Raw genomic sequence first — 16,054 nt, forward strand, 5'->3', positions numbered from 1 at the left:
TTTACAGATCAAAACTGGGACTTACATAGCTAGGTACATACAAGTGTGGTGTGGATGGCATAGGTTATTGATGAAGAGGAGAGGCTGCAGCAGTTTGCTTTTGCCAGATCTACAAGGAAGAGCAAGATTTCCCCCCGCTTTTGTTATCCTGCTGAACTAATTGAGTGCAAACTGCTTTTGCACTGACTCAGTGTGCATCTACACTGTAGCATTAATGCGGTTTGACAGAACTATAACTGCAGCGGCTCAATTCAGTTGAATCCTGAGAGGTGTAGTTTTACAAGGTCTATAGTCTTCTCTTCCAGACCCTCACCAAACTCCAATTCTCATGATTCCAAAGCATTAAACCACACCAGTTAAAGTGATGTCAAACATCATTAATTATTCAGTGTACGTTCGCCCTCAATTTTAAGAACTGAATTACCAGTAAGAAGAAAGAGGAAGAAGTAGACAGAAACTGGGATGTTTCTGAAAAAATGGAAATATTGAAATTTAATTGGGACTGTTCTTGCCAAATCAGGACACTTGTGTATATGAATAAATAATTAAAGGCAAGATTGCGATCTATTGATAAAATATTCGTTTATGCATTGCATATATTTATGACACTATTCAAACAATCTAAATAATGATGGCTTTTCTTTTATTCAGGATTTTGCTGGGATTAGATCCTTTTCCAACTGATTATGAGGAAGACACAATAGAATTGTTTGGTTTTCAGTGGGTCACCGAAACTGCTTTAGTTGAGTCTTGTACGCTTCTCTTTGGATTATTCAGGTATGGTTTTTAATCTTTCTGTTTTGAGACTGTTGTTACAAATTGATATTCAATTGCAAAATATATGGCATTTCTGGAGTGTGGATTTGAATATTTTGATCTAGTCTGTCAGATATTGAATCCTAGAACATAGTTATTGAATCTAAATGCTAGGGGCATCCAGCTGTACAGGCTGTGCACACAGGCACACAAAGTACAGGCCAACAATCTCATAATTGCATGCTAAAGCACACTCTTCCAAGGGAGAATTCTTTTCAGTAATTGCATTGAACTTTCACAGTGTGTTCCTGTGGTCAGGGCAAGATGTCTACAGTTTGGCTGAAGCCAGGGAGGCTCTCTACACACTTGGCAGCACAACATAAAATCAGTGCCATCCTAGCCAAAGTGGAAGCATGCACAGGAGTTACATCCACGACAATGATGCAGCAGCTTTATCAATTGAAGCTCTATAGATAGAGGATGGCAATGGAACCAAGGTGTGGTAGAATCTGCTGGAAGACCATATCTCTTGACAGCAGCCCCACCAACATGATTTTGCATTATGACACTCCAGTGACTTCTCTGACACAATACCAGTCTAGGAGCAAGAATTTAAAAAAATGTGTTAGTGAAAACTTAGAGACTGTTTCAGCATTGCAGAGCTTGGTTTGTGAAAGGCAAGGAAATTGAAGGTTGTGAGGTCTGTTGTAACTAGGAAAATTGGGTTTCTATATCTGTGGAATGTCCAGGGTGGGACAAAGAACTCTTGTCTGTTGGAGTAGGTGTGAACGTTTCAACTGACCACTTTGATTAGCATTTGATGGTCTGGCAGTTTTTTGGCATGGCTTGTTAGTGCCTGGGGAAATCTTTTGATGAGAGGTGATTAGCTGTCCCTGATTGTTTCCTCTCTGGAGTTTCCCTGTGTCTGGGTGTTGTTTTGCTTGTAATCAAGGTAGCCAGTAGAAACATTCACACCTAGCTCCAACAGACAAGAGTTCTTTGACCCACCCTGGACATTATTTCACAGATATATAAACCCAATTTTCCTAGTTCCAACACGCCTCACAACCTCTGAGGATGCTTGCCTTAGATGCAGGCAAAACGTCAGGAGAGAATGCCTCTAGAACATGGCCATATAGCCTGAAAAAACCTACAACAAGCCAGGGATACATTATTTCTATGCCAACAGGTCTTTCAGCACTTGAATGCGACTTGGCTCTTGCAGACTTGCTTATCTTCACCTTTCCCTCCTCCTATTTACCTCTGCCTGCTGCTAGCGCTGGAAGTTTTAGTGAGGAACTGTTGAACAGTGATCACAGCACTTGGCTTCATAAGTTGTCATACTCTCTGTCATGAGGTTTAAGTCATATGCCTGTCAGTAGAAGAAAAGTGGAGGTTGCCGGGTGAGGAAGAAACACATCGTCCTCCCCAGAGATAGTTTTGCCAATTTCTTCCTCTGAAATATAACTTTGAACACTTGGGGTTTGTTGACAGTCTCCTACCCACATGCTAACCAGGGCTGACCCCGCTTCGCTTCCAAGATCAGATGTCTTTAAGAACTCCCTCCACAGAGATCTAAGACAAGCTCTGTCACTACCTTCCTTCCAAAAGGACCTGAAGACCTGGTGGTTCCAGCAGGCTTTTGATAATGATTAGTCCTAGGTCCTACGCTGACCAACAGTTAGGTCTCTGCTCTGCACTCTGCCCACGTCCCTGGCCCTCTACTTCCTCATTGCCCTTGACTTGGCCTAGCTCTATTACAGCTATTTGGCAGGCCCTAGAAAAGAATAGCCCCAGGTATTACCCTGACCATTGGTTAAGGCTTTGTTCTGCACTTTACCCACTTGCCCGTCCCTTTGTTTCCCATTGGTCTAGCCATCTCATATCTGTGCCTCAGGCCTTAGAAATAAATCGCTCCTGGTCCCGCCCTGACCATCATGCAGGATTGTGGTTGCACTTTATTCACCTCGTTATATTAGCCCAGCCCTCCCATAGTTATCGAGGTCCACTCTCAAATCTTGGCCATAGGAAACTGAACTTGCTTGATGGGATTAACACTAAAGTGTTTTTTAATTTTAAATATGTATGACTGTTTTATAGTATTATCTTTTTGTTTATAATGATTACTTGTATATTTCAATGTCTGTAATTGCAATGTTTGACCTATGCTGGAAACTGCCCTGAGTCCCTTTAGGGAGATAGAGTTTATTATTTTATTACTATTAGCCTATACTTTTATTACCACATGCCACCCCAAAGGTACCTTTTGAAGTTTGTTGGCTTGAAACCTACTGGCTTCAGGCAGAGATACAGAAAATTGATGCAATTTGCAAGGCAAGGATTTGTTGCTACCACTTGTAGAGTCTAGGATTTTTTTACATTTTGACTTAGCTATTTCCTTCTAGTCATTGTGGTATCAGGAAAGTCTCTCTGCTTTGCATCCTCTGTACTTAGAAACAAGTGTATGTGTGCATATATATGCCTGCAAAGTTGCCTGTCAGCATATAGTGACTTATACTCGGTGGAGGTTTTGCCAGTTCCATCCTCTAAAATATAGCCTGTAGCACTTGGTATCAATTGGTGGTCTTCCATCCAAATACTAACCAGAGCTGACCTTACTTCACTTTCAAGATCAGAAGCAGTTGCCTTTACCCCTTTTCTCCTTACCATTGCTTGGTTTTTATTTAGGACTTTTTAAAAAAAATATTTAAACTCTGTTCTGGAAGATTTTCTTAGTTGGTATTATGTCACTTCCAGAAAATATGTTAAGTGGTAGATGAATGGTTTTCAAGCTATGCATAACTTGATATCATAATAGACTTAAAATGTGGCTGAGACTAGACAATTGTAGTAATTTGTGTTGGAATGGCAGACATTGTTTCCTTGGGTTTTTCCCCACTTAAGAAAGTAATTTAATAAAATTGAAGTCGGTCTGTTCTGCAGCCTGACACAAGAAGTTGTTTAGCATTTTTAGTGGCTATACTGTTTTTTTCTGTGATGTCGATTTGACAATTCCTGGAGAGCCTACCCATCAAAACTAAACACTCAGTAACTTGCTTCAGTGTCTCTGGAAGACTATTAGCCTTCCATAAAGTTGGTTCTTTGAAGTGAAAATGTTATTGTTTGATTCTTTTACTAAGTTAAAAATGGCTTTGGGGAGTATTGTGTGAGAGTGGGTGTGTATGCATGTATGTATGTGTGCACGTTAGTTGTTGTTCTGTTGGTAGGTATGGGAACCTTAGTTGTCTAAGGATGGAAATGTGTATGAGGCATTACTTCCTGCTGCTAATTTCTAGAAACATTTACATGGGAGAAATGAAGGTGTGCAGGTCGAACTAAGCCCTCCTCTGCTCAGTGAATCTAATCTGCAAATGCTGTTCTCACCTTGCCCCTTGCAGGCATTTTATATTTTTGCCAATTTTCTCTTCAGCCAGACTCTGGAAACAAACCTGCCTGGATGGGGGTATGCCTTTGTAGAGCGAGATTTGTGCCATAATTGTGTTTATTGGCTGGTGAACTATATAGATCACAGTGGAATGGAACAAAGTGAGTGGATTTACAGTGAGGCTCACTGGTTTCAGAAATATTCTTGCTTCTCTCTAGGTATTATTATGGACTGTAGTTTATTGGATTCGTGTGGAAGGGGTTCTTTTCATAAATTGTATTTGCCCCCGAGTGAAACTATATTTTCTTTTACTTCTAGTCTTGACCATAGCTATCTATTTAGCATCTCTATTACTATTAGATGAGTCTTCGTTTCAGAATAGCTTGACATTTGAAAATTGCGTGTACGACAAAATGGATCTGTCTGCTTATTAACTGGCATTTCCTGTAAAAGGCACCTTACACCTGTTAGGTATGATTAGTTGCGGCTGTCAATTTGTTTGAGCAAAGTTAAATTTTCGGGTGATGCTGCAGCCTGGTTACAAAAAGTGGCATAACCTGTTGGTGACTCTCCTATCACAGCTCAGTTTAATAGTACTTAGAGGACCCTGAAGGTTCATAGCCGATGCTTGGGGACTTTAGCAAGGTCTATGTTGAAGATCATGGTTTGAGCCCAAACTCCAAATTCCTCCAGAAAAGCAAAAGTTCTTTCTGCTTCTCTTCTCCTTCTCTGTTTCTCTTTGGCAGAAGGTCTGGAAGCCAAGTGAAGCATCTTTTCCATTGTTTTCTTCTCCCTGCAGCAAAAACTATCTCACAAGCTAATTTTGTCCAAATTGACTTCAACTACTAGTTGACATTTGGGCCCATGTTTGCTGAGGGTGAACATTTATTATATGGTTTTGAAATCCAGAGTTTGTTGCTTGTATAAATGTATTTCTAAGAGCATCTTCCTCTTTCTATTTGGATAGGCAACAAATACACAAATTGGAAATCCTCCTTCAATCAAATGACTTTGGTAAGTTTAATAATTTGTTTGCAGAACTGGTTCCAACAGTTTTTTTTTAAAAAAAAGTTTCATTATAAATCCTGTTGGAGATTGTTCTGTTCCCATTTCAGAACCTGAAGGGGATAATAATAATAATCATCATCATCATCATCATCATCAGGATTGAAGAGAAACAACTGGAAAAGCTGACACGATATGAGGATTTAAAGATGGAATGGCAAAGACTCTGGCACATGCCTGTAAAGGTGGTCCCAGTGGTGATCAGCACACTGGGTGCAGTGCCTAAAGATCTTGGCCTGCACTTAAACACAAATGGCACTGGCAAAATTACCATCTGCCTGCTGCAAAAGGCCACCTTACTGGGATCTGCATGCATTATTCAGCGATACATCACACAGTCCTAGACACTTAGGAAGTGTCCGAGGTGTGATCTAATACAACAGCTGGCAGAGAGATCTTGACTGCTGTGGACTCATCTTGTTGTGTTTCAAATAATAATAATAATAATAATAATAATAATAATAATAATAATAATATAGCATATGTGGGCTGTGTCTGCACTATGCTACACCATAGGCATAATTAACTGGGCATAAACTGAGCGCTGCACCAAAGAAGTGACATAGACAGACTCTACTCTAGCAAGGTCTGCTCCAAGTCAAGCAGTCAGTAGAGGCCAGAAAGAATACATTTAAGAAAACCAAGAACCAGCATTGAAAGAAGTCCATAAGGCTGAGATGCTGATAGCAAAAAAAATCAAAAGGAGAGTGCAGAGCCCAACAGTTTGCAACACGAAAAGAGCAGTGGCCAATCAAGCCACTCCATGAGCAGTATTTTAAGAACATTGAAGGGAAGGGCAACAACAAGAAAACATGGGAGTGACTTAGGAGAGGAACCCTACAAAGGGAAACTGAAGGCCTGGTTTTTCTGCTTAAGAACAAGCTTTACAAACAAATACAAAGAAAACAAGAACTGAAAAGTCCTACAATGACCCAAAGTGTTGTTTATGCAAAGAGAATGATGAGACAGTAGAATACCTCATTTGCAGTTGCAAGAAAAGAGCCCAGACTAACTATATTGAACATCACAACAGACTAGCAGCAATGGTGCACCAGAACCTTTGCAAGAAGTATGGCCTACCCTGCAGTAAAGCCTGGTATGAGCACAAGCCGGAAAAGACCACTGAAGACAAAGAAGCCAAAACACTCTGGGATTTTAAAATCTAAACAGATAAATACCTGCCGTATAACACACCAGATATGAAGGTTGTGGGAAAGAAACAGGTTTTTATTATAGACATTGCAGTACCAGAATGCAGTAGAGTAGAGGACAGTGAGCTGAAAAAGATCAGGGCAAAAGAACAACAGTGATACCAATAGTGGTTGGTGCACTTGGAGGCATTCCAAGAAACCTTGGAAAACACTGGAAAAGCCTTAATTTGGGCAGAATACAAATGCTGTAGAAGGCAGCACTTCTTGGAACTGCACATATTCTGCGAAAATACTTCTAATATTCTAGGCCTTTGGGAAGAGCATAATATTCAGAGACTAATTCCAGACACTTGTTAACTTCCCGCCAAGGCTGGACCTATTGATCTACTCACATGTTTTCGAACTGCTAGGTTGGCAGAAGCTGGGCCTAACAGCGGGAGCCCAACCTGGTTCCCAGATTCGAACTGTCAACCTTTTGCTCAGCAAGTTCAGCAGCTTAGCGGTTTAACCCATTGTGCTACCAGGGGGGCCCTGATGACCCAATAAGAGCCATTGATCATATTTTTACAAGCAAGCAAAGAAGTGCTAATTGTGTCAAATTAATTCTAATTGATATTTCCTTTGTTTTATGTGTGTTTGTACTTGGATTGTTTCCCCTTTGAATCAGGGAAGCTTAGGTAGCATCCAAACATACATCATATGAAGAATAACATCTTTAATTTCTGTCTTATTGCCAGGTCAGGCTGCCCAACTTCACTGGGAGGCCCATGATGTCAGACAACAGTGTACCGAATTTCTACAGTACGTGAAAATGTTCCTCTTCAGGTGAGCTGTCAGAAACAGTTCTTCTTTCAATCCCCCGTTTATTTAGTGTTGTTTATGATGTAATGTGTATTAATGCATTTTGTTCAGGTATCTGGAAACGCATGAAATGAAAGAGGATGAGTTGCTCCATCCATATGAGAAACAAGAGACACAGCTGCCTTCCTTGCTGGTTGAAGAACTCCATTCTTTGACACTACATATTGGACATTTACATGAACTTCCTAGTTGTGTTTTGGGAGGATTCACCATTTTGCCTCAAGCTAAGGTTTTAATGATTATTTCTTGGTTTATTTTAACATGTATAAACAGTAAAAAAAATGGGGTGGGGGAGAGTGCATGACATAAAACTTGATTGGGCAACCAAATTGGATGAGGAAGCCAATTTTCTAACTGCATCCCACATCAGAAGTGTCCAGAAATCTATTTCTTATTTTAGAATGGATTGTTGTCATTTTAAACAGATTAGAAAACTGCTGCAACCTATATAAAAGGTAAATGGTTTCTTCTTCCATTGGTTCTTTCTCACTATGCTGTTATAATACTATACTGTGAGCCTTTGGTATCCACTGTTTTTTTTCTTCTTCCAATTCTCTCCAAAAATCCATGGATGCTGAAGTCACATTATATAGAATTGCACAGTAAAATGATGTCCTTTATATAATATGTCAAAATCCATGTTTACTTTTTTGATATTTTTTAAATCTTCAAGCTGCAGATGGTTGAATCCATGGATATGGATGAGCAACTGCATCCTAGGCTGCATCCTAAGAAATTCTAGAGTGTGTCATTTGGTGAGGAACTCTCTGGCTGAGAATATAAATACCTCTCCTAAAACTGCAAATTCCAGGATACTGTGGGGTGCAGATATGGTAGCAGAAATTGAATTTTAGTATTAGAATGGTGTAGTGTGAAAGGGCCCAAGGAGAGGCAGTTCACACATCCTGGAGGGCCTGGAGTGGCTAGCATTGTACTCCAAGTGTAAGCTATAGCTTTATGGCTCAAACAGGAGCCCCCGGGGGCGCAATGGGTTAAACCCTTGTGCCAGCAGGACTGCTGTCTAAAAGATCAGCAGTTCAAATCTGGGGAGCAGTGTGAGCTCCAGGCTGTCAGATCCAGTTTCTCATGCAGGGACATGAGGGATGGTAAAACATTTTAGGTGTCCTCTGGGCAATGTCCCTGTAGACAGCCAATTGTCTCACATCAGAAGCGACTTGTGGGTTCTCAAGTCACTCCTGACATAAAAAATGGCTGAAACATATGAGGAAGTTTTCATCTGTCATGTCAGCCAAGAAGAAATCTGGTGGGTCTCCTACCAGTACACTGTTAGAGTGATGGGACCTTATTTAAGAGATTGAGTCACTCAGTTCCTTCTCCTAGATCAGTAAATTACCAGTGGAGTTAATGCAGTATGTAACCACTCTGATCCATGACAGGGTCAAGGAAATACTTTCTCTCCAAGGCTGGTGCTAGGGAGACTACATTTCCCAATGTCCTCCAGTTATCTCTATTCAGCAAGATAACTGATCTCCTATGAGTGCATGGGGAATTCCCACAGTTATCTCCAGTAATTCTTTCACATCTATCCTTTGGCAGGCAAGGGTTTGACTGGGGATGAAATCTGTTGAGTCTTGATGCTTTTTTAATGAATTATACTAAAAGAAGCAAAAGTCAGTTTACAGTGTCCTTATCACTCCTTTCAATTCTAGAAAGAACACTAGCTTTCAAATATTACTGTTTATATACACGAGAACAATTGTTCTTGGTATTTTCTTTCCCCTTTTATGTAGTTATTTCCACCTTCGTGGCATTTGCTGCATCTTCACCTGGACATCCATTGGTCAGTGCTGGAAATTCTTCATATTCTTGCTGAAAAGATGCCAAGTAGGTCTGCTTCTTGTCTGTTCTGCAGTATTTGAGTGTTGAGTTTTTTGTGGGAAGGATAAAACCTTTTCCAATCTATGTGCATGTGTAAATAATTACTAAAACAGTAGCCTGGTGGAAACATCAATCTTTCGTACTTTCCAAAGCAATACACTTTAAATTATAGATTGCAGTGTATTCATTCTCTAGAATCTTCAAGTTGTCTCAGATGTTTTTTGTCAGTTGAATGATACTTCAGTTTTGATCACTTCCTGTGAGACATTTTTAGGTTTTTTATTCCTAGCACAGTCACGTTCTAATCCACAAGTTGTATCCTAAGAGTTTTTGGTCTTTGTTTGTTTGGGTTTTTAGCTTGCCTCCTTCCCTAAAAGCATTAAGATTAGCTCATGAAACTCCAAATCCCACAATTTCATAATATGGCAGATAGTGATGAAGTGTGAATGAGACCAGGTTCTATGTGGAGTAACCTGTGTAAATGTTCAGAAATCACTGTAGTTAGTCCAAAAAGTTGCAATTAGACTTTTGGCTGGGGCTTACTATAAAAGTGAGTCCCATCATGTCGTCCTCCAGGTGTTTGGGACTTCAGCTCCCATCCAGCTTGGTCAGCTGTTAAGAATTCTGGGAGCTGAATTCCAGAACACTTGGAGGTCCAAGGATTGAGACCAAGCAGATTATGTGAAGCATGCAGGCTCCCTGATACAACAATGTCTGTTTTTGGGCACAGTTTGAAATACTGGTTATGATAAATGAAGATTCAGTCAAGCTTATCTGCCGCATCATTTTCTCCCTTATGGACCTGCAGAGATTTTCAGATCTTCCGAGGAAGTACTACTCTTTGTTTCGTCATTTTCCCAATGACATCGGTTGGGAATCCAGGAGAAACCCTTTTCAGTGTCTGTTACAAGGCTCTGGGCCTCCCTTCCTAGTCTGAGACCCTCCTTGCTTTCATTCAGCCTTTTTCATTTTTGTTTTCACAGTCCTTAGGGACCTGACTGTTAATGAAAAAGATCTTTTAATAATTGCTATTAAAAGTCCTTATTGTTATTACGAGCTCTTTTCTCATTGTGCTAGTCAGTCTTCTTTATTTTAAAATAAGCCCCTTGTTAAAAATTAATTAACTTTCTTGCTATTTAGTTGCAGATCTAGGCAAATTTCTCAATGACTTACTTCGTGGGGCTTATTGACAGCTTTTTCTTCTCTCTCTCTCTGTATATGTGTTCATTCATTGATAATTTAATTTTATTGATGACACATTTTAATTGTATTTGTTTTAATTTTTGTCATCCTCCTTCAGTTCTAGTAATGCAAAAGGCAAGATAAAATAAAATAAATGATACTGCTAATAATTCGAACATCTATAAAAGATTTCTTATTCCTATATGACCAGTAAAAAGTAATCTAATTCATTCCAGTTCTTCTGTCATCTTTATAGTCTTAAGTCTATATGTACAAAAACATTTTGATCAGTTAATAACAGGATCTATTCATCTATTACCTGTCTAGCAAATTGAAAACAAAAAAACTACTCAATTTATCCTTCTCTTTTCAAAGCAAAACTCCACTTTTAAAACAATTAAAAGGTCAATGCATCTGTTCACAATACACCTTAAACCAATTAACACATGTTTTTGTCCTATTGATTTCAATGGAAATTCTATCACATTCCTTTGTGTAAGCATTTTTATCCAATTCATTTCAGCGAAATGTCCTTGCAAACTCACCAGTTTATTTAGTATTCCTTCAGAAGACTTAATTTGATTTTTGAATAGAGATGGAAGCTAGTGTTATCGTTGAACTTACAGTCATGCCACCAGCAGACACCTAGAATTCATGGACACATATGTGTGTCCATACATTTGGTCCTGAAACCAAATCCCAGCAAACACTAAGGCCCCACAGTACCTAGGATTGCTACTGAATAAGCAAAACAGCAGAATGAAATAGCTCCCTGCAACAGTGTCTAATCTTTAATCCCTTATTACGCACCTATTTTGACTTTTCTTTTTAAAAGGAAATTCTGCAATAAGTGTTCATAGAATCATAGAGTGGAAGAAGCCTCGTGGCCTCATGGAAGAGGCCTCGTGGGCCATCCAGTCCAACCCCCTGCCAAGAAATAGGAAAATCACATTCAAAGCACTTCCGACAGATGGCCATCCAGCCTCTGTTTAAAAGCCTCCAAAGAAGGAGCCTCTACCACACTCAGGCAAAGAGTTCCGCTGCTGAACAGCTCTCACAGTTAGGAAGTTCTTCTTAATGCTCAGGTGGAATCTCCTTTCCTGTAGTTTGAAACCATTGTTCCCAATCCTAGTCTCCAGGGCAGCAAAAAACAAGCTTGCTCCCTCCTCCCTATGACTTCCCCTCACATACATGGTCCTCATCATGTCTCCTCTAAGCCTTCTCTTATGAAGGCTAAACATGCCCAGCTTTTGAAGCAGTTCCTCATAGGGCTTGTTCTCCAGGCCCTTGATTGTTTTAGTCGTCCTCCTCTGGACACATTCCAGCTTGTTGACATCTCCCTTAAATTGTGGTGCCCAGAATTGGACACTGTATTCTAGGTGTGGTCTAGCCAAGGTAGAATAGAGATATCATGACTGGATCTAGACACTATACTCCTATGTATGCAGGCCAAAATCCCATTGACTTTTTAAGCTGCCTCATCACATTGTTGACTCATGTTCAACTTATTCATGAGGACTCCAAGATCTTTTTCATACGTACTACTGTCAAGCCAGGCATCCCCCATTCTGTATCTGTGTTGCTGTATAGATTGCTTTTCCTTTGAGATTCTCTTGTTTGGGATCCTTAAAGAGCCAATCAGTATTCAGTGCCTAATAAATTGTTTATTTTTTTTATTTACAGTATTTATATTCCGCCCTTCTCACCCCGCAGGGCACTCAGGGCGTATTACAATGTACACATATATGGCAAACATTCAATGCCAAAGACACACCACAGATATAGACTGACAGTCAGAGGCTATTTAACTTTTCTGGCCACCAGGGGAGTTGTCGCTTCATCGTCCATTTCCGACACTGATGAAGTACTTCCGCATTCCCCGCATGCTTTGCTGGAGTCTTTTTTTATGGCCTCGTAAATTAGTTAAATTAGCCTCCCCACACATAGGTGGTACCTAATTTTCCTACTTGACAGATGCAACTGTCTTTCGGGTTGCAAAGGTCGGCAACAAGCTACACAATTGGCCGGAAGCTCACTCCAACCCAGGCTGGCTTCGAACTCATGACCTTTTGGTCAGAAGTGATCTTAATGCAGCTGACACTCAGCCAGCTGCGCCACAGTTTCGTGCCCTAACCCTCCCCGAATAACATTTCTATACTTTCCTATATCTAGCTGTAAACCAAGGACTGCTGACACTTTCTGCCTGTGCTTGGTTGATGCCATTTTGGCATCAATGATAAAGGAAATATTGTTTGGTCTAGCATAAACAACTACGTAAATTTGAGGCAGCACACCTCTTAGGTCAAAATTTCAAGATTCACAATTGGAATAATGGAGACCATTTTTATTGCTTTTGACTGTATTACTGAGCTATACAAGCCAATTATTCTCTGCCTGTTCATGTAAAAGTAACAAATCTGTTTGTTTTGTTTTTAAAGGTTTCTTTTTACTAATTCTGCCCTGTTTCTAGTTTTAGATAATGAAACCTGTTTATTGCTGTTCTGATAATCTCAATTTCTCATATTGCGATTGTCACTTTATCCCCATTTTCTTAGCTAGAAACAATTGATGCATGTTTTAATCCTGTAGCAGGCATAGTTTCTAACACTGGATCTGTATTTTAGAGTAGAACTTTATTACAACAGAATATATTTTACAACATAATTTAAACACTTGTTCTTCATTTTATAACTTGACCACAGAGTAATTTTATGTGCTGTTTTAAATTACATATCTTATGGCCTTAAATTATAAGTACAGAGCATTACATATAATTGGATTTTCCTCAAAGTGTCAAGCCCCACCCTGGGTATTCAGATGGCCTGAAGATGGAAGGAGGGTCTTTTTAAAATATAAAGGCTAGTTTAGCAAAGACATGGCAGTTGTGTAGCTCCTGGGCCTCATTTGGTTTTCTTCGTGATTATTTTTGGCTGTACAGCCCATAGTACCACATGGGTCCAAGAGCAGAAAGGTTTGAAGTCTGAAAAGACTATTAAAGGCTCTAATTCAGGGCTCCACATCCAACAAGTTGGCGCTTCCCTTGTTCAGTTCCCCTCCAACATCCGTTGCCATTTTACTGAGGCCCTTCGTTTTGAATCAGCACCTGCTGAGACATAAAAGATCCTCCTCGTTCCACTAACTTAACAAATTCTCAGAGCAGGCTTTCCGCTGGCTTTCCGTCGCCCTGGCCCCGTCGCTCCGGCTGATTTCCCGGCCCTTCCTGGTCTTCCATCTTTCCAGTCCCGGCGTCCCAGCTGATTTCTATTGTTCAGCAGTGCCTGCAATAAGGCTTGTTGTGCCCTGAACGGCCTTTACCATCTTCTACTATCTGGGCCTCCACCATCTGGGCACGCCGCATATAGACCTTTATGCTACCCTCTGATGTGTTGCTGCGTTGATTGATATTGTGTAGACCTTTTGTGCTGGCCTTCTTTGTGTTGATAGATATTGTGACCAATTGTGCTGACCGCCGCCGTGTGACCATCTCCGGAAGACTGAAGACCCATCCGCTTTTTATATCAACCGTCTAGAGATTACACCTTGAATCATAACAATCATAACAACCTTATTTAACTGCTATCATCATCATCCGTGTAATAGTGTGATTATATATCACCAATATAGTACATCTCTTGGTTGTCTTTTGCTGCTAATGTGATATAAGAACGTAATATAGCACTTTAAGGCGCCTGCCACTTGCTGCTAAATTATACTAGCACTTACGCCCCTTCCGTATCCCTCTATGCCGCACTTTAGTTAGCGTTGGGTGCCAGTTTAGGGTATCTATTGCACTTTAAGATCTTGCACTTTATGAATGTGCCCAACGGCACGCAGTTGTGTTGTTGACTGAGTGGTGTTATTGACTGTGTTGCACTTTAAGACTCCTGCACTTTACGAACTATCCAACGGGTGTGGCTGGATCGCCTATCACCATCCAAATCTATTGTTATCCATGTGGTTCCCCATCCCCATATTTGTATTGTCCCTGTTACTACTGACTAGTGGAAGGGGCAAGGGAGGAGGTGGGCTGGAGCCTGCGAACAAAAATGAGGCGGGGAGGGGGGAGGAGGGAGAGCAAGGGTGTTGGCAAGGGCCAACAAACCAAACAACTAGTGAAGCAGAAATTAAGACCTTGGTTTTGGATCGCGGCATGGAGGGGGGGAGGTGTTCCACTAGCCGAGGGGCCCCCATAGAGGTCGTGGTGGGGAGGAGGAGATGCGGAAAAAGGAGACCCCAAATTTGGCCTAATTCGGACCGCTTATCTACATTAACAATCCCCAACCGGTCTCCTAAGGTAAATTGGTGTAACCAGGTGAGCGGGCCCTCTGGATTGAAGGTGGTGCTGTTGAACGCCAGATCTGTCAACGGAAAAACGACCTGGATCCAGGATCTAATCCTGGATGAGCGGGCAGACCTGGCGTGCATCACGGAGACCTGGTTGGATGAAGCTGGAGGCGTAAATCTTACCCAGCTTTGTCCTCCAGGCTTCTCCATACAGCACCAACCAAGATCCGGAGGACGGGGAGGCGGGGTCGCAGTGGTCTATAGAGATTCCATCCATCTGACCAGGAGTCCCATCCCGCAGACCACAAATTTCGAATGCGTCCACCTGAGGGTGGGTGACCAGGACAGAATAGGGATTCTGCTAGTGTACCGTCCACCTCGCTGCACTACAGTCTCCCTACCTGAGCTAGCGGGTGGTCTCGAGCCTGGCGTTGGAGTCTCAACGGCTTCTTGTGCTGGGGGACTTCAACATCCATGCCGAGGTGACCCTCACAGGAGCGGCTCAGGACTTCATGTCTGCCATGGCAACCATGGGGCTGTCCCAACAAATAACTGGCCCCACCCACTGTGCTGGACATACATTGGACTTGGTTTTCTGCCAGGGATGGAAGCAGGGTGGCGGTGTGGAGGAGTTGTCCATCTCTCCGTTGCCATGGACCGACCACTTCCTGATCAGATTTAGGCTCACTGCGCCCCCTAACCTCCGCAAAGGTGGAGGACCCATTAAGATGGTCCGCCCCAGGAGGCTTATGGATCCGAATGGATTCCTGACGGCTCTTGGGGATTTTCCCGCCACCTCGGTAGGTGACCATGTCGAGGCCTTGGTCGCTCTCTGGAATGGGGAGATGACCAGGGCAATTGACATGATCGCTCCGGAACGTCCCCTCTCAAGTAGCCGAGCTAAACCAGCCCCTTGGTTTACTGAGGAGCTGGCAGTGATGAAGCGAAGGAAGAGGGAACTAGAGAGCGTGTGGCGCTCGGACCCAAGCGAGCCAAATCGAGCACGGTTTGTGTCCTTTCTAAGGGCATATGCCGCGGCAATAAAAGCCGCAAAGAAAACTTTCTTTGCGGCCACTATTGCGTCTGCAAAAAACCGTCCGGCGGAGTTGTTTCGGATTGTCAGAGGTCTTTTAACTCCCGCCACTTTAGGTGGGAGCCCTGACAATTCGGTCACGCGCTGTGAAGCATTTGCTCGGTTCTTTGCAGACAAAGTCGCTTTGATCCGTTCTGGGCTGGACACCATGTTAAATGCAGTCTCTGAGGATGTGACACGAGCACCTGCTTGTCCTATTTTGATGGATTCTTTTCAGTTTGTGAAGCCCGAGGATGTGGACAAGATACTTGGAGGAATGAGGCCCACCACGTCCATCCTAGACCCCTGCCCATCCTGGCTTCTGAAGGAGGCCAGAGGAGGATTGGCTGAGTGGATAACGGTGGTGGTTAATGCCTCCCTTCGGGAAGGCAAGATTCCAGCGAGCTTAAAGCAAGCTATTATAAAACCGCTGTTGAAAAAACCATCACTAGACCCCAC

The 16,054-nt window shown here is 42.0% G+C and overlaps 1 protein-coding gene across 1 annotated transcript in view; it reads left to right on the forward strand.

Annotated features, from left to right (window-relative positions):
• The window catches only part of MMS22L (MMS22 like, DNA repair protein), a 90,801-nt gene that overhangs the window by 8,818 nt on the left and 65,929 nt on the right, over positions 1-16,054 (forward strand). The window contains exons 3-7 of the mRNA XM_067467425.1: positions 652-777; positions 5,109-5,155; positions 7,095-7,182; positions 7,270-7,447; positions 8,970-9,063. Of these exons, the coding sequence (XP_067323526.1) occupies positions 652-777; positions 5,109-5,155; positions 7,095-7,182; positions 7,270-7,447; positions 8,970-9,063 (533 nt within the window). The remainder of the gene's footprint in view (positions 1-651; positions 778-5,108; positions 5,156-7,094; positions 7,183-7,269; positions 7,448-8,969; positions 9,064-16,054) is intronic.

This window comes from Anolis sagrei, chromosome 1 (genome assembly GCF_037176765.1).
Source record: "Anolis sagrei isolate rAnoSag1 chromosome 1, rAnoSag1.mat, whole genome shotgun sequence".
Lineage (NCBI taxonomy): Eukaryota > Metazoa > Chordata > Lepidosauria > Squamata > Dactyloidae > Anolis > Anolis sagrei.